This window comes from Neopelma chrysocephalum, unplaced genomic scaffold (assembly GCF_003984885.1).
Source record: "Neopelma chrysocephalum unplaced genomic scaffold, ASM398488v2 Primary Assembly neopelma1_274, whole genome shotgun sequence".
NCBI lineage: Eukaryota > Metazoa > Chordata > Aves > Passeriformes > Pipridae > Neopelma > Neopelma chrysocephalum.
Genome location: NW_020897936.1, coordinates 531,565 through 558,675, shown reverse-complemented (window position 1 = coordinate 558,675; position 27,111 = coordinate 531,565). Strand labels below are relative to the sequence as shown.

The window sequence follows — 27,111 nt, the reverse complement described above, 5'->3', positions numbered from 1 at the left end:
CCTTCAGAACCAAAGGGTCCTGCTGCCCTTGTCCAGGATGGGTGACTCGGAATTACGTGTGCAAGGAACGGTGCCCTGACTAAAACCTGAAGCTGTGTGTGCTTGCCCAGTGCATGCTCATGTCCCATGTCCCATATGTCCCATGCTATTGGCTCATTGTAGCAAACAGCAAAACCAAGTTAGAACTCTAAGTATTAATGTGTCCTCTCAGTACTTGTTCTGTGCATGGTGCCCCTGTCGGGTGGGCTGTTAAAGACTGATGGGAACAATTTTTCTTCTTTCTTCCCAGGATGATGAGCCTCCCACCAAAGGGAAGAAGAAAAAGAAAAAAAAGGAGGAAGAGATTGATATTGATGTGGATGACCCCGAAGTGAGCCGCTTCCAGTACCCCTTCCATGAGCTGATGGTGTGGGCCGTGCTGATGAAGCGGCAGAAGATGGCCCTCTTCCTGTGGCAGAGAGGGGAGGAATCCATGGCCAAGGCACTTGTGGCCTGTAAGCTGTACAAGTCTATGGCCCATGAGTCTTCTGAGAGTGAGCTGGTGGATGACATCTCTCAGGATCTGGACAACAACTCCAAGTTAGTAGATGCAGAACAGACTTGATATCTACTTGATACAAGGGGTTGTGTGACCTGCTGACAAGCTTTACCTTTAGTAAAGTACCATTTATTTCTAGAATATAGTCACAGAAAAGGCCATTTGGAGCCAATTTGTCAACAATAAACAAGGAAAAATGTGGTCTCAGTATTGCAAGGCAACACTAGCAAGGAGAAGACTCGCATTTTTTTCTGACAGAATGCATTCTTTTCTCGGCTTCTCTCTCTGTAAAACTAGCTAGTTTTATTTCACAAAGTTATTTTCAGAATTTACTCACGTAAATTAAGGGGTATCTGATGATATGTCTAACCTGGCCTCAAGATGTTACTGGTCTAAGCGAATTCTCTGTGGTCATTAACAATTTGTTTGAAACAAATCAAGCTTGAGACTCAGTTGTGCTTGTCATTGTACATGTATGTGGATAAACATGATGCCCTGTGAACAGAATTAAAACCACAAGTGCAAGCAAACACTGATTTCCAATTCAAACTTCACCAGACTTGTCTTGCATTTTCCAGAGATTTTGGCCAGCTGGCTGTTGAACTCTTGGATCAGTCCTATAAACACGATGAGCAGATTGCCATGAAACTACTGACCTACGAACTGAAAAACTGGAGCAATTCTACCTGCCTGAAACTGGCTGTGGCAGCCAAGCACAGGGACTTCATTGCTCACACGTGCAGCCAGATGCTCCTGACGGACATGTGGATGGGGCGCCTGCGCATGCGGAAGAACCCCGGCCTGAAGGTACCTGTGTGCAGGGACAGGGTCAGGGGTGGTTTGGGGCATTAACACTGCCTGGGACAGAGGGTTTGCACAGGCAACATCAGCTGACTAAGGGGAGATTTTTAAGAATATAACCTGTTTTAATGCTAAGTTCTTTTGTTTCCAAAATCAGCATATCTAAGGAATATTACTCTATGAAAGGCTCAACATGACTGGAATCTGAGAGAGGAGTTGTGGCTTTCAGTAAAGCATGAGATCTGTTAATTGAGAACATATTCCTTTGATTAAATATTAGTTGGATACAAGTAAAAAGATCTCCATTAGGGATCCATGCAATGGGAAGGGAGATAAAATGATCCAGATGTGGGCACATGCTTCTTATATTGTTCAATATTGTAAGAGAAGACACAGAGTCGACTCAGTGTTGCAAAGAGTGAAATCTGTGCAATTGCATTTGTGAAACTGTGATTTTTATGTCGCTCCTCTGTGATCTGATGATGCAGTCTCTCTCTTACTGATTGTAGTATTTCCAAATTGTTGCATTTACAAAAAAACGAGTAATGTGAGGGGGCTGGCACAAAAGAGAAACATCAGTGAGTCAACGTTAAGGAAGCAGAACAATGATTGCTTGTGTATGTTTTCATGTGAATATAATGCTTTCCTTGCTGTGTTATGCACTTGCTGTCACCCATCTGGAGGCCCATCCTGTTGGTGCTGCCTTCAGTCTCACCTCCTTATCTCCTTAAACCCCCCCTTGCTGACAAAGTGCCGTATCTGTCTTTGCAGGTCGTACTCCCGAGTTTGCTGACAAACACATTGCACTGTCTCTGTCATTCTCAATTTATTTCCACTTTCCCATGTCTCCCTCTTAAAACTGTTTAAAATCTTCAGACAAGTGTCCCGCCTTTCAGATTCCATCATGGTGCTTTCTAAATCTGTTTATTATCTTCCTTTCTCTTCTCCAAAGAATTAATCAGCCTCCTGATGTTCTAGTTTCATCAGCTGCATTCTTTTCTCTGCTCCTTTTCTGTACTTTGGCTTGTGTTTCTGTATCCAAGCAATCTCATATAGTAAAAGAATTCCCCCATATAGCTTTGCTACCTGCAAAACTTCTTTTACCTTTCATAGGGTTTTTTAACTATTAAGACTAATTATAGTAGCTAACTAAATTTACTATAAACTCCAGTAACAAACACGAACCCTTTTCTAACCACCATTGTGTCTATTCCATAATGTTTCTTTACACAACACTAATTTAGCAGCACAGTTTCTTAATTGCAGAGTATTTGTGGAGATGAGAGGCTTTTCAGGGTGCCATATTTTCATAGAATACCTTATTGCTTCATATGAACTACTTACTCATTTCTGTAGTTTGAGGATAGCACAATATCTTGAATACTATACAAAAGAAAATTTTGTTTCTGGGATTTGCCTTGTTATGAAATCTATAATGTAAATGAATATTGAGTTGAATTCTTTCTTGTTTACAGGTTATAATGGGGATTCTCTTCCCTCCCACCATCCTTTTCCTCGAGTATCGGAGTTATGATGATTATTCCTACCAGACATCGAGAGAAAATGAGGAAGGCAAAGAAAAGGAGGAGGAAAATGCGGTCAGTAATGGAGAGTATGAGAAAGTTCTAATATCTCAATAGTGCTCAGTTTTCTGACTTTTCTGATTATGCTATAGGTCACTCAGGTAAATCTCAACTACCTCTGTGGGATAAAAATCAGTGAAGAGTTTGGGGAATGTACAGACTGGATTCTAAGGGCATGTAAATTGTCTTTGTAGTTCCACAGATTTACAGAATTGCTATTTTTGTATTTTTGAAAAGAGCTGTGTTGCTCAGGGGAATCACTGCAGAGTTATCAGTTGGCTGGGGCTGTAGTTGAGGAAAAGCTTCTATTTTTACAACTGGATATTGATGAAATCTGACAACTTTGGTCTTCCAGGATGCAAATGCAGATACGGGCTCCCGAAAAGGTGATGAAGAGAATGGAAAGAAAAAACAAAAGAGCCTTCCAATTGGAACAAAGATCTATGAATTCTATAATGCACCTATTGTCAAATTTTGGTTCTACACAGTAAGTCATGATGATTAAATGGATAATGATCATTTCTCTCACACCTGTGAAACCGAAAGGATTCCAATGTAAAAATAAGAACCAAGTAATAAATAAATAAATATAGTACTGAATTCCACGGGATCTGATGAGTAAAGCACTCCCTTTATTCAGAGAAAAAGGCATAGGCAGTGAAGCAAAATGAGTAACTGAAGCTTATGCTGTCAGTCTCTGAAGCTCCTACATGCTTTGAAGGAGGCTCTGTGTGACTGATCATACCCCAGCCTCAGTGCAAGCTCCACAATGCAGTCACTCCACCCAAACTAGGCTGGGTTCTCTTGCTTTCCAAAAGGTCCTGGTTCCTGTTCTGCATTGAAATACACTTTAGGAGCCAAGAAGAGATCCCACAGTGACAGTGCTTGCCATTTGCTCTGCTGCCCACATGAGTGCAGCCCAGATGGAAGCACAAATCCCAGATTGCTAAGACTTAATAGGTACTTTCATTTAAATAATTAAAATCAATCTAAACGAAAATAATGTTTGACAAGCATCTAATTTTCTCTTAGGTGCATCAAGAATTATCTGGTGCCAAACTCAGTTATAATAAAACAGAAAATTTATAAATGCTACTGCTTATTCATTTATTGTCTGCCCTGGATACTGGTTTCTTTTTTATTCAAAGTTAGGATGCTGGATACCTGGTAGGTCATAATAATATGTAGGTTTTTAGTTTTAGCACCTTGTAATCACAAAACACTGCACTGATCCCTTTCTGCTGCTCGTATTAATAATCTAAAAGCAAAATTACTATTTAATTTCAAAGAAAAGTATTCAACATGATTTCACAGTGTAAAGAAATTACTTTTTCATAGATTAAAAAAGCCTCATGCACAAATGGCCTGATTTAGAGGGCTTTAGAATTGCTGGTTTGCTTCTTTCAGCAAATGGGATAATTCAGCTGTCTGGATCATATGTTCCACAGCATCTGTGGTTCCTTTAGCTGCTGGAGGCCTGTGGCCTCTGCCAGTGTGCCTGGCAGCTATGGAGGGGCACTGCAGGAGGACTGCTTCCTTCAGAGAAGAAAATATTTCTTCCTGTGCATGGAAGAGTCTTCAGCAGTTGAATATTTCACACAGAGCCTCAACATATGGGTTCGTACATGTGTGAAGGTCACAATTAGCAAAATTAGTAGGGAAATGAATGCAGGGGGCTTTGAGTACTGCCTAACTGTGGGAGAACTGGGATCTGTCACCTAAAATCCATAAAGGATTTTTTTTTTTTGGTAGATATCATACCTTGGTTACTTGATGTTATTTAATTATATCATCTTGGTGCGGATGGAACGGTGGCCATCAGTCCAGGAATGGATTGTCATCTCCTACATTGTGACCTTGGCTTTGGAGAAAGTAAGAGAGGTAAAGTCTGACCATACCCACATCTCTCAACCCTTACAACGAAGCTCCCTCTTAGAGGTTGGTAATGGATGGACTTGTGCTCAGGGTTGAGAAGCCAAATATGAGAGAGAAGATTCTCATTTTCACAGTCCCAAATTGCCCCATCGCTGCAGAGTTATAACCCACCTATAACCCATTTCCATGCATTAAATCCTTCTCTCACTGGGCAAAGAGCTCAGGCAGAAGTGTCCTGTGTTCAGGAGTGACAAGCAATGCTGTCACTCTGCTCTGCATTTCTGAGGAGGGGCAGGGCCATAACCCATGAAGGAATCCCAGTAGGTCCTGTCTGTTATTACTGGTGGGATCCTGGATGAGAGCTGCAGCACAGAGGTGTTTGGGGCAATTGGCCAGTACTCTCTGACTCAGCCCCTTACTTTTGTGTGAAGAAAGCATAAAAGCTTCTGCAGTGCTCACATACTGTGGTGTGGTTTGCACTTGGTCTGTCCTTCTCCAATTCACAATTCCCACGTCTCATACCAACTGTATTTGGAGACAAATATGAATGCCAAGACAGTCAGCCAGATCTCCTGGTTTAGATGTTATTGATTAAAACCTACAGCAAAAAAGGTTTTAATCAATAAAGCCAAAACAGAAACAAAGATGAAAAGGGGATTCAGAGGAGGGACAGGAAAATGGTCAGAGGACTGGAACAGCTCTGCTGTGGAAACAGGCTGAGAGGGACTTTAAGGAGAACAGAGATAGACTGTTTACAAAGGCCTGTAGAGACAGGACAAGGGGCAGCAGATTTGAACTGAAAGAAAGTAGGTTTCAATTGGACATAAAGAAGAAATTGTTTATAATGAGGATGGTGAAGCCCTGGCACAGGTTTCCCTGAGAAGCAGGGGATGCCCCATCCCTGGAAGTGTCCAAGGCCAGGTTAGATGGGGATTGGAGCAACCTGGGATAGTGGGAGGTGTCCCTGCTGATGGCAGGGTGCTTGGACTAGATGCTCTTAATACATCCCTTCCAACACAAACCATTTCATGATTCTATGAAAAGGAAATCTTGCCTGCCAGTAACTAAAAATATTCTTGCTTGAAATAAAATTTGCTGACAATAGAGGAGGTCTCAGACACCTGTTGCACATGACAAGATTGGTCTTTTTTCATGAACATTACTTCGAAAATGTTAAGCTGGAGTTTTTTCTAATGATTTCTTTGTTAAATTTTTTTTATGTTTTTTGTTTGTTTGTTTTTTATTTTAGATTCTGATGTCAGAGCCAGGCAAGCTGAGCCAAAAAGTCAAAGTTTGGCTCCAGGAATACTGGAATATTACTGACCTGGTGGCTATTTCAGTGTTTATTATAGGAGCAATTCTTCGTCTACAGAACCAGCCTTACATGGGTTATGGAAGAGTGATTTACTGCGTAGATATCATTTTCTGGTACATTAGAGTACTAGATATCTTTGGTGTGAACAAATATCTGGGACCTTACGTCATGATGATTGGAAAGATGGTTAGTGCCTGAATTGCTATAAATTATGTCTTTCAGAACTTCATGGGAAACTAAATTCCTTTCTGATTTAGAAGGAGGTTTTCCATCGAGTAGGACTCTGAATAAAGCCTGTGAAAAGTTGCCCTGTGAATTTCACACACACTCAAGATATAGTAAGTCTTGGAATAATAGACTGCAGATACACCAGGATCACCCACAAAACCATCAGCTGTGGGCAGGAGATGATGAAGAGATGATCTAATAGTTGCTGTGCCACCACAGAAGAGGTCTGTGCTGAGAGCACAGCATAGTGCACTTGATGCCAAGGAGAATAGGGATAGCAAAGACTTCAGCACTTTAAGTATAATAATAAAATAATCATTATTAAAAATAATATTACAATAATAAATATAATTATTATTCCTTTAAACAGTTGGGTTTTTCTGCATTTTTATGTGTGCTTAATTCATGAGCAGTAGAAAGTCAACATGGGGGAGACTCTCTCCTGGTGCTCCCTTGTTGCACGTGTGCTGGCACCCAGCCCTGCTGGTGCTGCTGTGCCACCCAGGGCTGACCAGAGCCTCCTGTGCTCTGTCCATGCAGATGATTGACATGCTCTACTTCGTGGTCATCATGCTCGTGGTCCTGATGAGCTTCGGGGTGGCCCGCCAGGCCATCCTGCACCCCGACGAGGAGCCCTCCTGGAGGCTGGCCCGGAACATCTTCTACATGCCCTACTGGATGATCTACGGAGAGGTGTTCGCAGACCAGATAGACCGTAAGAGTAGAATTCATAGTAAGAGTCTGTTTCCTGTTTCTGAGGCAGATGATCAGATCCAAATTAAAGATTTTTTTCTTTTAATTTGGAAGTAGTGTTTTCTCTTTATGGTTATGTTGTTGTTGTTTTCTTGTGACAGACCTGAGACTGAACAATTCTCTGTTCCCCGCCTGCATGTCTTGCCTCTCAGTTTATATTCAAATTCAGTTAACACTGAAAGTGGTATAGTCTGGATTATTCTCCTGTCCAAGAGTATAACAGTGTTAAGATCCCTGTTTACTTGCAGGGATCAAGAGAGATCATTTTGAAATGTTCTTTTGAACCAAAGTTTTACTAATAGTTCCAACAGAAGAAGAAAAAATAAATACCTTGCACAGGAGGTTAAAATACACATATCCTTTCATCTCCAACTCACAGCACAGGCAATGAGCTCATACATTTTTACTCCCATTCATGCATCTGTCTGCTTTCAGGGATGTTTCCATTTCATGAATCACCAGTGTTCTTCTTTTCTACACCTGTGGGAGAACAAAACCATGCTTGATTAGCTTTGGGTGTGGAAATAGCCTTTCTTCTAAAAAAACCTGCATAATTTAAAAAAATAGCTGTCAGTGTTTTAAATGAGATGGAAACTGTCCTGTTGCTGCTAATTCTGTGTCAATATTGCAAATTTGGATGACAGTCAGTGTGCAGCTGGCCTCCTCTAGTGTGTATCCTGTAGTTTGCACTTCACCTGAAATAGTACAAGCTGCTGTTTCAGCTCTGTGCAGGTGTTATTTCAGTCATCTGCATATACTGACAGGTAGCAAAGTGGAAGGCTGATGAACCTGGAGGTCTACATTGAAAAACCATAAAGATGCATCATCAAGACAAGCTTTTGTACCAAATGTCATTAAAGTGCACTTTAATTGCTTAGAAAGGAATAAAATGTCATTGCTCTGTTTCTGAACAGTGTACACTGTTGCAAAAATCATATCCTCTTTGTTTTCCTAATGAATGCTTGTCTCATTAATATAACTTATGATACAGTAAATTACTTGATGAAATGAAAGGTCAAGCTACTCATTTACTGTCTGATAGTGCAGTTTTGGTGCACATGAGAGATCCTGAGCTTATCCTGGCTCACAAATGGGTCAGTTCTCCTATGGGGAGGAAGTGACTGTAACAGAGTATCCCTTACCTCATTATGTGCATTGAAATCCTACTTCAATTTGGACAAAGAATGTTTGCCAATGTAGACAGTTTGATTTCTTTATAAATCAAAACTCATACCTTGCCCAGCTGTACTGATCTCTTCAGTGTAAGTGGTGTCCCAGGCTTCTCTCGTGCTTCTAGTCATGTAGTTATATACTCAGCATCCTTTGAATTAGAAATCTTTATTCAGCAGAGCAAAATATCTGTGAGACAAAAAGTTTGAGCTTTCCAGTTACACAAGTTCAGCTACTTGCTCCTTCCCAGGTCAGAAGCTTTGCTGTGTCAGTAGCCTAAACATAAGCTAACTTGGAAATGTGTGGGTTTGTGTAGTTTTAATATTGAAATAATTATGGCCATGCAAGGCATTCTACAAGTGTAACTAGACTGCATTTCAACTATTCTGTAATTTTTTTATGTGTAGAAGTCTACTGACTGACTCCTGAAGATCTCTTTGCTTTCAACAAGAAATTGTCACTGATCTTCCTGAGGTTGGGCTGTTTTGCCAAGGCCCAGGGGTGTAAACAGTTTATGGGAAAAGTATGACATCGAATTTTCCATCTGAAATAAGGTGACTTTGTCAGGAGCTTCACTGAGGACAGGGTGTCACCTGAATGGGAAGATCACAAGTTGCAGAATTTGCTGGGGTTGTGAGGCACCTTTGGAAAACATCCAGCTGAACTTTCCTGCTCAAAACAGGGCAGGTTGCTCAGGGACTGGGGGTTGCTCAGTCAGGTTTATACTCTGATTTCTATGGGGGAGCCCAGAACTAGAGACAGAAATCCAGGTGTGGTTTCACTGGAATTGAGGAGAAGGGAATGGAAAAATAACCTCCTTGTTACTTGCTGGTAACACTCCTAATGAACCCAGGGTGCCCTTGTGTGGTTCACTCTGTTTAGAAGACACCCATGAGCAAGAAGTTCCTGGCATCTGGTGCTCAACAGCATCACATTCTTAAACAATAGAGAAGCCTGGTTGAGTTTCTTTCAATAGTGTGATTTTTCTTACAATCACCATTTAGGAACTGGCAAGCAAGTATCCACACTGGTAGTCAAAATGGGCTCTAATGATACTGATGTTATTACAGTGTACAATATCTTGGCTATTAATGGAAACATAGCTATTCAAAAGAAACATCTGATAGACTCAAAACCAGGGTAGTTCTTTTAAAAAAAAAAAAAAAAAAAAAGATAAAAAAGAGAGGAAATGTTTCCATAATAGCTAAAAGAATGATTTTTGTGTGATAGTTTTGAGTTGTTTCGTGTTCGTGGTGATGCCAGTTTTGTTTAGTTGCCTGAAATATCCTGTATATTTAAATGATCATCTGCCAGGAGCATTTTGTGATATTTTATTACTGTCATTAATTCGCTGCCATATGTAACATTTGGGGAAAACAGCATGAAAAGGAAATTGCAGAATGCAATGCATTTTTAACAAAGACATTGTTTCGAGGCATATGTCTCTACTGTTCTGACATTTGAGTTGCTTATCTTTTCTTGGCAGCAGAACTGTATTTTCAATCATCTTTTTTTGGTCTTGTTTCTTTATTATTCTCTTTCTTTCTCTCCCTGCCTCCTTTTCTCTTTCATTCCTTGGAATGCTCTTCAGTCTATGCCATGGAAATTAATCGTAAGTGTCTGTGGGGAGCTGATTATCTCATTTAGCTGAATACGTTCATTAATCTTTTTCTTGACTAGTTTCTCACATTTTAGTTATAGCACTCATCCAATGTTCAGGTGTGAATCCTGTTTATCTACTGTAATACTTTCATTTGAAAATAAGCAGAGGAAAAATATTTTATTTTAATACCGAATGCAGAGCAGAGGTTTTAATTGAGTTTATGTGGCTGCTAAGACTTGTTTCTAGTACACCAACAGTAAAATAATCTGGTTTTTTAAATTATGATGCATAATTGGCATTGTATAACTAATTCCCTTTGATTACATAGTACAATGTTACTGGGTTTTTGGCAGTACTTTGACTGGTCCTTTTGAATAAAATTACGATTTGCTTAACATTTCTGTTATACTTTTCTTAGGAAAACCTGGAAAAATATAGGTCTGATGTTTGAGTAAAATAAATGTTATTAGTTATAGTCTAAATATCTCTTTCAGTCCACAGGAAAAAAAGATTAGTCTGTTTTCAAATAAATTGAAGTATTTTTCAGGTGAGGTTGAAACATTGAGGTTTTTTGCAAAATGTTTAAAAACCCTGGGGATTCTGTTCACATAAACTAAATCTGTAATGACCATGGTGTCAGACTTAGTATTTGCTGAGATTTCAGCTAAAGAACCTGTGGTTGACAAACATTTTACCTGCTACTAAATGGTTCCAAAAGCTGGCCCTGCACACCTGACACAGCCCGGGAGGGACAGGGATCACAGGGGGTGTTCGTGTAGACCCCCAGTAAAGCTGGTCCAGGGTCATTAAAAGCCTATTTAATACATTCAGGGCCCCAGTAAAAGTTTAATTTATGCTCAGCAATCTGGGACTACCAAGCCAATCCTTATGTATCTTTGGCAAGGTATGCACACAAGCTTGGTTGAAGAATTGTTTTTTAATTCCACTATTAATATGTTTTATACACATGAAGATGTTGTCCTAAACTATTAGTATGAGAAAAAGAAAATCCAAATGAATTTGAAGAGAAAGCCACATTGTGCAGTAAACTTGGAGCTGCCTCTCTGTTCATTAATACAGGAAATTGTTTTTATAAGCTGTAGTTAGAAGCAGAATTTGAAGTAGAAATTATATATACTTGCTACTGGAAATAGACTGACAAAATTTGGCAAATTTTATGCATGTCTCATCATTAAATAAATGTGAATAGTGTTTTTAAATATCGGGCAGTTTGTGAAAAATGCCTTTCCTGTTTTTTCTTCAGCTCCTTGTGGGGACAATCTTTATGATGATGATGGTAAACGCCTCCCTCCGTGTATCCCAGGGGCCTGGCTCACTCCTGCCATCATGGCCTGTTACCTCTTGGTAGCAAATATCCTGTTGGTAAACCTGCTGATTGCTGTCTTCAAGTATGTAAATGATCACGGGTCTTTTTCTTATTGTTGAGATCAAATTTCTTTGAGAGCCCATCAGCTGATTTTGCAAGGTTTTGCATTTCAGAATCTAATGGTTCTGGCAAATCCTGGCAGTGGTGTGTACACTGGGCAGGAGGGGAGGAAAGGTGCCTTTGAGTTTTCCAGCAGTTGCAGTAAGGCATAGGAGAGAATCTGGCTACTTGCAATTACCTTTTAATGGGTAATGACAGGCCTCAAGATTGCTCTGGAAAGATGAGAAACAGAATCCATGAAACCTGCTATGCACAGGATAAAGCCAGTGGAGACACTGGCTGCTGACTCTGCAACAGAACAGCACAAAAATCTCAGCACCCAAAGCAGGAGGCATTCCCACTACACCATCTGGCTTTTTTTTTCTTCATTCTTCCTGTTTTGTTTTTCACTTAGAAAAAGAAATTCGGGCCTTGCAGAATTCTTATAAGACCTAAAAAAAGAGTCTATATTGCCTAAATCAACAGGAAGGATGGCTACACGTTGCCAAGGTCTGTGGTCAAGCAGTGTGCACTATCTATATTTATCTGTATCTATATTTAGACTACTCTGGAGTAAAACTACATAAATTTCTGCTGCTTGTTCTTCCTACCTACGTTACACTGCATGGTTTTCCTCTCATGACCTTGGGATTAAAAAAAAAAAAAAGGAATAACTACTTGCTGGTAATACTTACTGAACACAGCACCTGAGCAAAGCAGGTGATCCATTTTTGCCTGTTGGCGTAGGAAGCTGGTGTCACAAGCACAAAGCCTGTCTTTCATTGGATGTATGGAGCTTAAAAGGTCACGAATTTCAAAGGGCTGGAATGCCAGTCACTTAGCGGGGGGAGAAGGGAAGGATCTCACAATGGGAGCTATTATTGGCTGAAGGACCAAGGAATCAGCAGTTTGGGAAGTAGGTCATGCTGTTAACTCCTGCCGTGCCAGCAGGGGTGCAGAGGGCTGGGATCCTGCTAGAAAGGAGGCACAGAATGAAGGCAGATTGTTATTTATCATTGGTAAATAATCTCACGTGTAGCTAACCTGAAGAAAGCCAAAGCTCTGTGTACACAGGAGTTCTTTGGTTTCAAAGAGGCGTTTTAACTGGTTTTATGAATGGAGATGTTCTAAAGCACATGAAGTTAGAAAAGTGGACAGAAAATATAAAAAAGGAAGTGCAAATATCATCACCATCATACAAGTGGAGTGAGCTGTCTGAGCATACTTTAAAATAGCTTGAAAAGTTTTTTCTATGACAGAATATCGAGTCTGTTTTCCCTTAGTTGGTATTTCATAACTGTGACTATTGTTATCTCTGGATTGAATACTATCACTTATATTGCTTCATATTCACTGAATTTCAAAATAAACCATCATTACAACACACCTTATTTTGCTGTAAAAATGATGAGGCTTCCAAGAACAAATTCCTTTACAAGAATATGCACCATGTTTTCAAGTCAGAAGTTTGAGTGAATAAAGTTTAAATTTAGGACATTTTGTGAAACTTGAAAAGTCTTCTATGTAGGTCAAGCTGATTAACATATTAAAGGCAAACTATGTGAATCTTCTGAGTTTAGCATACAAAATACTTTTCAGGGATTTAATACTTTGTGTAGCATCAAATACTGGCATGTGGTAAAAGAAATAGTTCATAACCAAGCCCCAGAATACCAATTATGTGATGCATAAATTGTGCAAGTCTCTTTTCACTGACACCCTAAAGGATTTATACAGTAGGAGCAAATGATCCCAGAGGACTGTTCCGGGTGGTGCATAAGGGATGCAGAGCACCTTCTGTTTGCACCCTCAGAAGGAGTGGTGAAATCATGAGTTCCAGTTAATTATCAGTTCAGTAGCACCAACAAAGAGCTGAACCAAGCAGGTCCTGTGGCTCAATGTTGTTATTTGGCTTTGCTTTTTTCAGCAGAGTACTTGCTCAATGATAAGTAAAATTAGGGACCTAATAGCAACTGTACCCATGTTTCTTTTCAGCAATACCTTCTTTGAGGTAAAATCAATATCCAACCAAGTGTGGAAGTTCCAGCGGTACCAGCTGATCATGACGTTCCACGACAGGCCCGTCCTGCCTCCACCCATGATCATCTTCAGCCACATCTACATCATCATCAAGAGAATCTGCTGTCGCTGCAAGAAGGGGGATGGAGACCAGGATGAGCGTGACAGGGGACTGAGTATGAGGGAAATCTTCTCTAAATTGAGCTCTTTGCACCATCTCAGCAGAAAGCACCAGCTTTTACAACACTGAACTATTGGTTCAGGTGTACAATCAAGTGTATTTGCAGAAGACAGTGTGGGCCAAGATTTGTGTCAAGTTAACAGCTCTTGGGCTCCGGGGGCATCTGAGAACATGCAATTTTATGATGCTAATGAAGACTTTCTTTAACAGGCTTTCTTAAAACAGTGAGATAGTATCTACTCAAGTTCTAGCGAAGTCCATGTTGGGAAGGGCAAAAAGGAAATTGAGAAGAAGGGATCACAGTTTCAAATGCCATCTATAGTGTCAGCTCTGTGATTGTGACCAACCTGTGACTAAGAGTATCCCCACTATCATTTGGAGATTTATCTGTCATTTCACAGGGAAACTGTGAGGAGACTTCTTCTAACCTACCCTGCAACTGTTAATTGTTATTTTCATTATATGCCTCATGGAAATAATCACATATTCACAATTATCCCTCTATTTCTACATTTCACGGGAAACATTTTTGCACAATAGGAAAAAGAAAAAGGAAAAAGTTAAATGTAACCCTCCTTCCAAATGCAAAGAGACAAATCCAAATAAAGGATAAAATGTTCCCAAGAGCTTATATTCCCCTTGGATTTTTCTTACATGGTTATACATTTCTGAACATTATCCAAAGAATATCTGTGAACAATCTGTTAGTTTATCTGTTGCCTACAACTGGCATCCTTCTAAGAACAATATTTGAGTGAAGGAACACTCGAGCTGGCAGAGCTTGCCTTAGTCTTTGTCTTGTAAGGGCTGCTCAGTTTGTTCAACACACAGCACTTGCTGCTAAAAAGTGCAAAAGTCATTGAGAACATATAAGGCCCAGGGATGGTCACAGGACATGATGGTCATAATGCATTCCATTGCCTTCACAGCTGGGCCTGTCTTTGGCTACGTGCTCATTCCCTATTTAAAAAATCATCTGTTCATTTAGTGCAGGAGTAGAATCTGCAATATGCCCATGTCCAAAATAAACTGCCAAATTGGATTTAAATTGACTGCCAGAAGTTCAGAAAAACTCCTGTTTTGTTCTTCTCTTTTGCACAGAGTTATTTCTGAATGATGAAGAGCTAAAAAAACTGTATGAGTTTGAAGAGGAGTGTGTGGAAGAATACTTCCAGGAGAAAGAGGACGAGCAGCAATCATCCAATGATGAACGCATCAGAGTTACCTCTGAAAGGTACCTATTAGAAGGAAAAAACCCACACCGTATTTGCTTTTTTGTACCTCTTTATAACCACAGTTGAGTTAAAATATAAAAGATTTAGATCTTGAAGAAAACCATCACCAACTCAGAAGGTGATCTGAATCCCAAGTAACTACCTGAGCAGGTACATCTGTCACAAGAGCAAGCTTTGTGCTGTTCCTGCTGGTGTGTCACTAAATCTGCTGCTTTCGGTAGCTTTGTTATAAGAATGAATTTTTTATCTCTCACCCATCTGAGGATCACAGTTACAATTTCTATCTGAGTAAATTGCCACTTGTTGAGTTTCCAGCTGTTCATCCAACCCTGAGAAACATGTTGGAGATTAATGACAAAAGCACTGAAGGTTCTTCCCTGTGGTTGATACTGAGGTCTGGCACCCACAGCTGCTGAATTTTTAATTTCTGCCACAGATTCTCTTGGAAGCTTCGAACAAGGCATTTAGCATGAACTTCCCCTTTTAAAAGACAGGGAATATTCTCATGTAAATCATTAAGCTATTCTGAGGACTAGGTGACGTTTGCATATTGCTGTGTAAGCACACAGTGGCAGCAGAGCTTTTTTACCAGGTCACTTGGCAGGACTGTTCCCAAAGGCTCTGCCTGTTCTGTTAGGAGATGTAAGGAACTCAAGAGATGGGGGTTTTTGTCACTTTCTTGAATGATGAAAAATTCTCCCTGTAATAAAAACTATATACAGTTTAAACCCTTTTTCACCTAATCTACTACGTGGTATTCTGATGACGAAGTACTCCACATATATATTTCTCTATATATCTATATACATCTATATCTATATTAATATATATCTTCCTTTTAACATTTCTTTTAAAATAGTTCTGTGAGCCATATAATTCTTTAACAGATAAGTATCTTTCTCTTGACAGAGGCCCTGAGCATCTTGCATTATTAAATGTGAAATTTGAGACTAGAGAAGGAAATTAAATCTGCTCCATGTATTTGGGTAGTTTCTCTTGCACTATTTATCCATGGCAATTTGTCAAAATCCTAGGTATTGTGGCAGAGAATAAAGCAGGGCTGGTAAGCCTCACTGATTCACTATGGTCTGTGGCCACAAAGCAGATTTGCTTATTTCTCATGGCTTCTTGCTCCAGATGCTTCGTCATCTTTTGTGTGTGAGAGCAAAAGGATGTGATTTAATTTCCACAGTTGATTTACTAGATCTCTAAGTCACATTCTAATGAATTACTTTTATATGCATTTTTCTAGTGCCATCATATCCATTATGATATAAATGATAAGAGAAAATGGGGAAAAGTATTATTGTAATTGAACTGGATGATAGTTCCACTCCCTTCAGCTGATACATAATAGAAAGGTATCTCAAGAGCTAAAGCAATCCCATCAACACCAGCATATGTTCTCTCTGATACAGCTACAAAACCTGTTTTACAACATGCTTTGATGCTATTTTAAGTCACCCTGGGAGCATGTCATTAGAAAGTACTTTTCATGTAATTAATTGATGCTTCACAGTGAAAGGACAGCTGAGCATGCGGTGGGTGGCACACACAGAAGTGTTAATAGTAGACTGCCCCTAAGGGCTACAACTGTTGGACTCTCCTGGCAGGGCAAAGTTCAAATAGCCCTCTAATATGGTATATGGAAAGCATAAATAACAAGAAAATGCACATATAGGCAGAAAGAATGAAGCATGGCACGTACCCCAGAATGCTGCCTTAGGAGGGAATGGGGAGCTGGGCGCCTTTAATGGGTTACTGCACCATTCTACAGGTTCTGGTCTGTGCTTCCTCTTTTATACCCCACAGAGTTGAAAATATGTCTATGAGGCTGGAAGAAGTGAATGAGAGAGAGCATTTTATGAAAGCTTCTCTGCAAACAGTGGACCTGCGGCTGTCGCAGCTGGAGGAGCTCTCTGGCCGCATGGTGAATGCCCTGGAGAAGCTGGCAGGGATCGACAAGTCGGAGCTGACGTACCCGCGCTCACGGGCCTCCTCCGAGTGTGATGCTGCTTATCTGCTGAGGCAGAGCAGTGTCAACAGCTCTGATGGCTACAGCGTGTACAGGTACCAGGTCGGTGGAGATGAGCTGATCTTTGATGACAGTGGCACTCCTATGTCACCAGCCCTGGGACTGCGGAGAAAAGCCCACTCTATTGGTGCCAAAGAAGATGGAGCAGACCCAAAGATGCTGGTTCCGGAACACCACGGCAGTCCCCATCATAGCTCTAGTGCTAATGCAGATCACAGTAAATCTACATTAGATATTGCACAGAGTGATTCCAGACCCCATTCTCAGTCGGGTGGCTTGGGGGATGAAAAGCAGGGGATTTTCAGTAGCAATGGAATGGTTCCTCAAAGTATAAACCAGATGGATGCTGTTACAAACAGTCAGTCAGTAGCAGGATCAGATTTTCAGAACACTCAGTTAAAAGTAGAACGTACCAAGTTAGAAGCCACCATCTCTTATCCCTTGGAAAAATCTAAAGCAATGCGCTATTTTCCTCCTGAAACTTTCAGTGCTTGTCAAACCACTATGATGAAGTCAAGGAGCTTTATATTTGCACAAGGTGGGAAGCTGGTTGGAGGAGTTAACAACTGGACCGCAGAGTATAGCACCATTATGGATCAGGTGTGCCCTCCTACAATTGAACAGTGGGCCACAGAGTGGAAATATGAAGTTGAGCAGCAGCTTTCTCAAGAACGTCCTCCAGAATACCCTGGTCTTGTCTCTGAAGCAGAAAGGCAAGCAGAGGAGAAACAGCTACAGATGGACACAGATGATGATAGTAACGCTGCTGAAGCAGGTATGAGTGCCTCTTACACCCCTATGCCTGCCACTGTCAAGGCTGAGAAAGAGAATTTACTGTCAGTAAAGCCAGAAAGGACTTCTGGGCTCCCACCAGTACGTTCAAAGAGTTTGCACAGCCACTCTCGGAAAGCCAAGTCTGTAAAGGACAAATTAAAAAGACCAGGACATGCCAGCAGTGTGACTAATTTGGTGGGACCGTTTGGCAGTGCAAGAGAAGAACAGAAAACTAGGCAAGAAAATGCATCCACAGAAACTGAATGTTAAAGTGGCTTATGGCCCCTGTTTTACTGACAGGCAAGAAAGCAGAATGGCTAATTGAATAAATTACGGATTTTAAAATTAATTTATAAGAAAGAATTTTGGATATTTTTGTTTCTTTTCTTTTAAACTTAATAGATATATGTTCTGTTCTTAAATAAATCCTTGCTGGGTTGGGTGAAAGGGAGATGCTGTGTCAGGGGCAGACAAAAAGTAGGTACAGTTCACAGATGCCGACGATATAGATCTTTCCTTTTTCCATTTCAGCCTCCCTCATAAGCTCATTTACTGACAAGCTCTTTATGAAAGCTCTTACAGGAAGGTCAATACTATAATACAATAATTTAGAAAATTTTTTTCTTCTTTGTTTATTGGAAGACTTCTTAAACTGAACTAATTTTTAACCAGCCTTAGTTTTTACCCTTACTTATGCAGCTGGTTTCTTTGTGGCCACGGGGTTTTTTTCAGATCAAAACAAAATTGTTGGAGGCAAGGAAAAATCATGCAGTCCCCTCTTTCCCTTCTGATTTGATGCATGCTGCTTAGCTTCCCCTTCAGAATGGCACAAAATAGCAGTTTTTATCCACTAAAATAGGTCAGAGTGGCCAAATCTGACTTGGAAAGCTACCTGTAGACATATCCGTAACCTGTCCTTGAACTTTAATGGCATAATCTCGGTTTCAGGACCATATCTGTCCCTGCCCCAAAGCATGCTGACAGCCTTAAACTGTTGAAAAACAGTGATCATTGTTTCAAAATGTTTGGGGAGTTTCTAAGAATATGAAGTACATGGAGATTTTAATAACACAAATCCAAGATCTGCAGTAGTGTTTTGTATAAATGAGGATTACAATAGAAGTCCATGTAGAATAAGAATCTGGCTTTTCTTAAATGCCTGCAAGGAAAAACAAATCAAAACAAAACAGGAAAGGTGTTCTGATCAGGTGAGATCAAAATGTAGCCAATCTGTTCTTGAACCAAATCTACTGTGACAAATTCAACTTTCATTTTGCAATCTCATTATGACAACGCATGAGGAACAAGAAACAGTTTCTAGGAGTCAGTCTAAACAAAAGAGAAATTTTCCAGATGAGAACAGAAATTCTATACATTTCCTTGAGTAAACTTCAAAAGCAAATGTCAATGGGGAAGAGAAGTCTTTTCTATCCCTTGATGACTAAGACTGGAAATCCACATCTATTTATACAGATTTACGCAGCACACTTGTCTCAACAGTGGCATTCTAAGTACTTGGTTTTCATAGGTTACTTCATAATAGCATGATGTTATTTTCCTCATTCCTCCCTGTTAACTTTTAGGAATTCGGATTTCTCAAATACTCAGCACCTCTCTTTTCAGGGGCTGCTTACCATTGAACAGACAAGAAAGAAAATTAGTTAAAGGCATGTTACTTGTTCAGAGAATATTGGTCAAAGCTTTATGTTCGCTCATTAACCATCAGATTTATTCATGTACTATTTGGAATAGACAGAATATATTTTTTCTCTCACCATCAGCCCCACAGTATGCAGGTCAGTGTCCTCCTTGATAATGCTGCTTACAGCATTTTGAAATGCAGGATTGATGGAAGGCTCTATAAATACATTGATGGCATCTGATTTTATTGTGTGTAATATATTTTTGTACTCCATCCATACTTATACCTTGAAGTACTGTTACCAAACTGAATGGTCATGGAAAGTGCATGGACATTTCTGAAAGTTCAATCATCATTTACTATGGATTTTTGCTGGTGTGGTCTTATCAGCAGATTTACTGGTTTCACTACTGTTGGAACAGTGTTGACAATTCTCTTTTCACGTGGGCTTCTCTTTTCTTCAACTTTAGGGAACTTGGCATTTTGTAAAAACAATGACATTCGAAGTTGTTTCACTTCCACGTTTACTCCTGTGTTACCATTCTGTGCAACTCCATAGCTATTGTGTATATGTGGTTAAAATAGCCTCCAGTTTGCCAATGCCTTTTTATTGTTTGCCTGCACATTCACGGGAATGGGTTCATTAACAAACACAAAGGGATGCAGCTTTTCAGCACTGTGCTAAACGAGCAGTGAGCATTGTGGAATGGAGTACAGTGTGTTGCATACCTCTTGTTAAGTTGTCTTTATAATATGTGTGTTGATCATGCTTTTGACCACTTAATTTTTTTAGCATTTACATTGAAAATTTGTCTGATGGAATGTAGATTTCAAACAGAAACATTTTACCTTTGTATTTATTTACTTCCTTCGTGTAAAAATATTTATAAAGAAACACATGAAAAATATGGGAAGTTAATTCAGTATAACAATTTTTTCACTGTAATATCCAAACACTTCACATATCTGTTTCTTCTTATGCAGTACATGGGCCAAACATTTTCTAAGAAAAGTTTCTTTTTCAACATTTGCCAGCAGTTTTCCATAAAATTCTTTATAGGGGGATGATTTTAAAAGGTTTGGATATTTGCTGTGCTCTTGCATAGCATGAAGTGAATGACAACCTCTCTGCCACTAAATGTGAAGTAACCACCCTGGCTTTGCAGAGTCATTTCAGCCATTTTAATAAGATTCAAATATGGCTTTGTATGTGCATAGAAGACCAGTAGATTTGGAGCTCACTAAACAGAATAACGAGCAGCACATTTGCATGTCTGCCTGCTTTCCTGAATACTGGCTGAAAGGGGGCAGGCAGAGAATTTGCATTTCTGAAGAGCCATGTTTAATACTGCTTTTCAGGAGGATGTACCCCCTGCACTGCTGAGTACGTGGTGACTTCACAGCAGTGTCACTGTGAATGCCATTGCCATGATTTATTGTGTGCTTGACCTGTACTGAGCCAGGTCGAGCCTGAAGAGTCTGTGCTCTAAGGCTATGTCTGTGCACAGATATTACACTGAGGCAATTGAAATTTGTTCACCTTCCAGTATCTTGCAATACAGACATTTCCCTTTCCCTCAAGGCAAATGTTTTAAACACGGTGACTAATTGTGATCTTCACAAAGGCAGGTTCATAACCCTACCAGCTGATTCCATGAATTACCCCTTTTTACATTGCATCATTCAGGGACTAGCTTAACTTTGCTCTTGCAAGCCTCTTCTGTTGCAGAGTCACTCTTTCCATTTTAGACACTGGATTTTGATACCTGAGAACCAAGAAAGTCCATTTTCCATATGATTTACTGATTCATTAAAGTAGCCATTGAAACCTTCCAACTGTGGTTTCTCCATGCTGCTTCTTTGGATGCTTTCCAAGGTTCTGGGCTTGACTATCATCTTTGGCAAAATATTTGTCTGTCCTTCTAAATAAAAATAAAAAGAATACAGGTATCTGCAAGGCCTTGTCAGAAGACAGGAACCTGAGGAGGATTTGTGACCAGGGATGGTAACAGGATGATTTCATTAGCTCTGCAGGATTGACAGGACTGTGCCCTGTTATGGGTGTTCTGGGCAGTGAACCCACTGACACAAAGCCAGTTTGCTGCCAAGCCATTGATGGGGAGAAGGTGAGTTTTCAGAGTAACAGCAGCACTTGGACACAGGTCTGGGGTCCCCATTTTGCTTCTGCAGCACTGTCCTGTCCCGTGGGTCACTTCTAGTTAAACTACAGTTACACTCAAAAGCTGTTATGAGCAAAAAGGAGACACAACTTGTTTGTAAAGTCAGGAATGTATTGTTAGTGTAGTGAATTTTAACACTAATAATATGAATTATTATTAGTCCAGATAGAAGAAGAAGAGAGGAGAGACAAAAATAGAGGAGAAAAAAGAATACTACCATACTACTACAGGAAAAAATAATCAATGAGTTATCTATGCACACTTCCTACTTTCTACCCCTTTTTTTGATGGTATGTTCACATTTGCTCTGGGTCTAACAGTTAGTGGCTGCAGTGGGGATAGTGAGGAAATACTGTAAACATCCCAGGTCATTTCTAGGGTTAGCATGATGTTGATGTTGTTTGTTTCTGTTTCTTTGTTTTCTGCTTGCTTAGGGGCAATTTTATGTTTGCTACAAACTTTATATCTTGGTTTTCATCACTGGCCTTCAAATCCTACAAATACACTTGAATTTCCCAGCCATTAGAAAAATTGCTTTCACAGCTGAACAAACGAAGGGACTGCTCGAGGCAGGTTGAGGCAAGTTCAGGCAAAGTAGTCCTGACAAACCTGGTCCTGAGCCCCTACAGAGTCAGCAGAAAGCCCATGGCCTGTTACTGGGAGTGACAATTAACCTCTGTTTACTGGGCTATGAGGCTACATTAGCCCTAGAGGTGTTTTCCTCTCACTGCAACCATTGCAGATAAATATTCTACCACATGCAGCAGTCACCTAAGCTGAAAATGCAGCCCAGCTGGGGGGTTTGGTCCCCCTTGGCAATCCAGGATCAGACAGAAAAGCAAAAGCGACATAAGAACCTGTTTGATGTGGCCATTTAAAGGCCATTTCAGCTGGTTACAGGGACTGGGGGTTTGGGGTTGTCAAAAACCAGTACCCAGCAGTAGTTTGGATTGGCTGACAAACCACAAGACTTGAGAGAAGTAAGACAAAGACCACAGATTTTCTTAAAAATGCAATTTTCTTTCACTTTTTTCAACTGTCAGCCTTATCTGCAGAAACAAAATTTGATATGGCAAAGTGGTGCTTTATAGTTGGTGTCCTGTATCTTTCCAATGGATGTAAGGTAGGCCATGATAATAGGCTTTAAATTATTCTTTGCAGTTGTTTAGCCAAAATATTTAAGTGCCTGTATCCACCTTGTGCTTGGTGTTGGTGTTAATGAAAAAGGGGTGGTGTAATTTCATGTGCCTGCTCCTCTGTTGTCTCTTCAAAATGAAAACCCCTGTGAAACTGCAGTGCTTCATCCTGCACTGGAGATGCAACCACCTCCCTTTTCTTGCCCTAACTGGACTGCTGTGATCAGCAAGCTATAACCTGAGCAGACCAACAGCCTTCAAAAATGGCCATGGAAAAAGATTGGACTCTAGTTTAGAAGTGCCAGTAATGCAATAGTCACTGTCACAATACCTGTGTGAAATGGTCCAAGCCAAGGCAGAACACTGGACTGATGAATAGCACCAAGTAACTCTGGGCAAGTAAACCTACAGAATGATTAACAAAAGTCAAGTAGCTTTATGTGACATAGCAAAACTCCATATTATTAAATCTTCACACTGAAGACCACCCCCACCTTGCAGATGTGCTTTGCAAAGGAGGCTTTTTTCCTGAGGTACCTCAAGAAACTAAAACCTCTGCATAATTTTTTGGTTTGCTTCTTCTGTATGTCTTTGGCCAAGACTGTCAAAGTTGCTGTTTTATATAAATAATGACATTTTACATATTATTCTCCTGGATCTTCATCAAGGACACTCAAGAAAGACATTTTTTTCCCAACTGCTTAATAAATGTAAGGCACAATGATTTTATTCTATAAGGGAACAGACCTGTAGGGCTGGCTTCCTCATGAGTCCCCAGCCAAAGTCCCTCACTTCTGAGTGCAGGCCAAGGCAAGTTGGATGCACAAACTACTGAGTGCACAGGTAGAGAGCTGTCCAGGTAAAGTAATAAACTGTAACACTTTCAGTGAAAACTAGAACAGACTCCACCAGTGAATCCCTGCCTTTGCAGACTTGCTGCAGCTCTGGGCACGTAGCTCAGCTGTGAAGTCAGACAACACATATGTCCTTTTGTCTTGGAGTTCAAACCAGTAATTCAACCAAACTTCAGAGAACTATGAAAACATGTAAGTTGCCATAGAAATCCAGTCCTGGAAGAGATCATCTGCACTGAGCCCAGTTCAGCTATGCCAACAGCACCAGTGGCAGATGGTGGTCTAACCTGTTCTTGAACACGTGTAATGAAAACCATTCTCTAATCTCCTAAGAGATCAAAAGGGACCATTGTGAAAATCTGCTCTGACTTAATCTCAGCCCTCATGCATTGCACGGGCCAAAATACTTCCCCAGCCACAGAGCTGCCTTGGGAAGTTGTACCAGACCTTTTAGGAAGATCCCTGATCTGGTGTGCAGTGAGTACAGCAGGCTATGCACCACGGGCAGAGCTAAGCAGATAATTATCTTCACTGTAACAATTGCACTGCATGTAAAAAGAGGCCCTGGGAGACCCACACAGTGTATGGGGAGGGATGTGATACCACCAGGAGGGCAGGCCAGGCTGGTGGGCAAGTGTAAGAGTCCTGGTCAGTCTAGCACACAGGAGGTATCACTGAATAACAAGGTTGAGGCAAAGAAAATAACTGTACTGAGTAAAAAGTGATATTTTTTAAAATAATGGGAATTAAAATAGACATCTGCAGTCTTTTCAGTTCAGCTGGCTTTGTTGCATAGCTGTCTTCCCACTATCCTTTCAACACTGTTCTCATAGAACAAAGGCACTCCCAGAAACCTGAGGCTTAGCAGAACTATCTGAAGAAAGTGAGCAAGTGAGGCAAAGCTGGGATGGCCAGAGATGGGCAGGCAGTTGAGTGCACTGCCAAAAAGGAGTCAGGGGATCCAGAGGATTTCCCTCCCTGCCCTACCCTGCCATCCCCACAACTACCTATTGTGCTCGCCTTGCCTGCCCTGCCCTGCCTGCCTACCCTGCTTTGCTTGCCTGTCCTGCTCTGCCTGTCTGCATCCCACTGCAAGTTGTGACAGAATGAACTTGCTCCTCCAAAGCACTCACTTCTGTCAAATCAGCTTTTTTCCCACTGGCATAAAACTCTTCCAGTGGCAACTTGTGACCCACTCCAACAGCAATCCTCACAAATCTTGTGAGAGCTTAGTTTTGGTTTTGTTTGTTCCTTTTCAGAACAGCACTGCAATTTCAATGTGTCAGTGCAGTCCTTAATGGAAATTTGTGCTATCCTATGATCATTCCCTCAGGAGTAAGATTGCTTTTGCAGCTACTCCTCAGAAGGCTCTGTGCTGATGCAGAAACACTCTTGTGATTCTGATGGAGTATAAGTAATCGTCATTTTTAATATCACTGGCAGATTTGCTATATGCAATTTCAAGTCTGGCAGATTTGGGCAGTTTCTGCCTTCTTCCTCACCCCCTCACTTTCTCTTACCCCTCTTCTGATTTTAATCCCCTTTCAACAATGTTCTGAATATGAACAAAAAACTCTCAAGAAGGATAAGGATGAGGGCAACTCCCACAATATCAAACATCCAGGGGATTTAGGGTGTGACAGGGGCAGGTCAGCAGCAGGAGAGGAGCTGTGCCTTCTCTCCCAGCACTGCTGGGCACTCCACACCACCAGCAGCATCTGCAGCTCAGTGCACTCTGCAATGGCCAGGCTGGGGCTGAACCATGCCAGGCTCAGCAATGCCACTTACACAGTGACGTTTGTAGCATAAAATGAAAGACCCATATGTGAAATTAGAGGATAAAGTGAAGGGAACTGTCTGCCAACACCAAATGAGACCTTTGTGCAGGGAGGTGCATTTGTTTTAAAAAGCACACAGTGGGATTGTTTTTATTTTCTCTACCTACAAGTCCAGAGCACTGTGGTGTTATGGAGGTGCTTGTTGGTGCTCTCCCCTGGGCTGTTGAACAGCATTAAGGGTATGCACGTGAGCTTCTTTCTTCAGTCTAGGCAGGTGCCAGGGGATCGTTTCCCCCCTCACTGTTCAGTCAAACCTTCCTGCTGGCATCAGTGGGACATCTCACCTAAGTTGTGAAATCAAGATTGTGCCCTAAAGCCTGTTCTTTCATTGAATGCCTACCCTCTGATTTCACCAAAAAATCCCAGGGGCTATAATGCTATGCAATGTGCTTTCTATCAATGAGGGAAGACCTTGACCCTGCAGCTGACACTGGGTGCTGCATGTGTCATATTGTGTCTAAAAATGTGCCCGTTTTTCTGGAGCCTTCTAGTTCTTTGGTGTCTTTATGTCACTGATATTAGAACCCAGACTCTTCCCCTTTCCTTAGACCTCACAGCTGATGGACTGTGTAGTCTCAGTCTAGGGATCTCCATTCAACCACGTTACCATCCAACCTGTTGCTCCTCGTGGGAGGTATTTCCACTGTGCAGGCCAAGCCCCTTGCAGTCAGTGTTCAAGCAAACACCTGCAAACGTGAGCAGTCACTCAGATTCCTCCTTATCAAAGAGACGGCAGTGACGGATTTAGGCAGTGACGGATTTAGGCAGTTCACGCAGATGACCGCGTTATTTCCACATTCTGGAAAAGCTCAGGTGGGCAATCCAGGAGTGCCCGGAGAGCTCGAAGGGCTGTTGGAGAGCACTCTGCAGGATGGACTCTTCTCCCAGGCAACCAACAATAGGACAAGGGGACATGGGCTCAAGCTCTGCCAGGGGAGGTTTAGGTTAGATGTTAGGAAGAAATTCTTTACAGAGAGGGTTATCAGGCATTGGAACGGCCTACCCAGAGAGGTGGTGGATTCACCATCCCTGGAGGTTTTTAAAAAGAGATTGGACGTGGCCCTTAGTGCCATGATATAGTAATTGGAGTTGGATCAAGGGGTTGGACTTGATGATCTTGGAGGTCTTTTCCAACCTAATCTATTCTATGATTCTATGGCAGCGTGGGGCAGGAGGGTGCCTGGGCATCACCCCCCACCACCCACACCCCTGTACTCCCCATGCCAAGGGCGGCAGTGGAACAGCTCTGCGGCAGCAGCTGATTCACAGAAAAGACCTTAAAGATCACCTAGTCCCAGCCCCCTACACCTCCTACTAAACCAGGCTGCTCAGGGCCTTATCCAGCCCGGCCTTGCTCACTCCAGGCCGGGGCATCCCTGCGCCAGGGCCTCACCCTCTCTCTCCCCGCCCCGCGCCGGAGCCGGATTTTCCCCGCTGCCCCGCCACAGCCCGGGGCGGCAACAAACCCCGCATGCCCCGCTATGCCCCAGATCCCGGCGATCCGTGGGATCGCTCCGCTCCGGGACCCGCCCCGCGCCCGCACAGGCCCCGTGCCGGGCGTCAGCTGGGAAAGGCCCGGGCCGGGGCCGCCGCCGAGCCGGTGCTGCCCTGGGCCTGCCCTGGGCCTGCCCATCCCGCTGGCTCCTCCCTGGGGGAAGGAGGGGGGGGGAAGCAAAGGGGAAGGAGGGAAAGGCGCCGGGGCCGCCCCCGCCGTGTGACGGGAGCGCAGCCCCGAGCGGGCGCCGGGGCCTGAGCCGGCGGGTCGGCACCAGCTGCGGGGGCCCCGGCCCGCCGGCGGACACCATGTTCTCCCTCAAGCCGCCCAAACCCACCTTCAAGTCGTACCTTCTGCCTCAGGTAACCGCGTTTTGCTGCCATTATCGACCTGCCCCGGGCCGGGCACAGCCCCCGAGCCGGGCAACAGC

The 27,111-nt window shown here is 41.9% G+C and overlaps 2 protein-coding genes and 1 long non-coding RNA gene across 5 annotated transcripts in view; 2 read left to right on the top strand and 1 right to left on the bottom strand.

The window, feature by feature from the left end:
* The window catches only part of TRPM1 (transient receptor potential cation channel subfamily M member 1), a 79,477-nt gene extending 61,592 nt beyond the window's left edge, over positions 1–17,885 (top strand). Inside the window, exons 16-26 of the mRNA XM_027704388.1 lie at positions 290–579; positions 1,117–1,345; positions 2,815–2,937; positions 3,278–3,409; positions 4,675–4,803; positions 6,047–6,298; positions 6,881–7,073; positions 11,131–11,275; positions 13,288–13,487; positions 14,594–14,726; positions 16,540–17,885. Of these exons, the coding sequence (XP_027560189.1) occupies positions 290–579; positions 1,117–1,345; positions 2,815–2,937; positions 3,278–3,409; positions 4,675–4,803; positions 6,047–6,298; positions 6,881–7,073; positions 11,131–11,275; positions 13,288–13,487; positions 14,594–14,726; positions 16,540–17,806 (3,093 nt within the window). The 3' untranslated portion in view covers positions 17,807–17,885. The remainder of the gene's footprint in view (positions 1–289; positions 580–1,116; positions 1,346–2,814; positions 2,938–3,277; positions 3,410–4,674; positions 4,804–6,046; positions 6,299–6,880; positions 7,074–11,130; positions 11,276–13,287; positions 13,488–14,593; positions 14,727–16,539) is intronic.
* On the bottom strand, positions 7,039–27,111 carry LOC113977878. Of its 2 annotated transcripts, none has more exons than XR_003537430.1 (3): positions 27,019–27,111; positions 13,294–13,440; positions 7,039–7,573 (listed from the first exon to the last, which is right to left on the bottom strand). It is a non-coding gene; the product is annotated as an uncharacterized LOC113977878 (long non-coding RNA). The 2 variants fall into 2 exon arrangements; XR_003537429.1 differs by lacking the exon at positions 7,039–7,573 and adding an exon at positions 11,276–12,266.
* Positions 25,949–27,111, top strand: part of MTMR10 (myotubularin related protein 10) — a 36,414-nt gene continuing 35,251 nt past the window's right edge. The window contains exon 1 of one of the 2 annotated variants that reach the window (XM_027704395.1): positions 25,949–25,999. In XM_027704395.1, the coding sequence (XP_027560196.1) occupies positions 25,964–25,999 (36 nt within the window). In that variant the 5' untranslated portion in view covers positions 25,949–25,963. Of the gene's footprint in view, positions 26,000–26,907; positions 27,044–27,111 lie in introns of those variants that run through there. The other variant, XM_027704394.1, reaches the window with a different exon arrangement.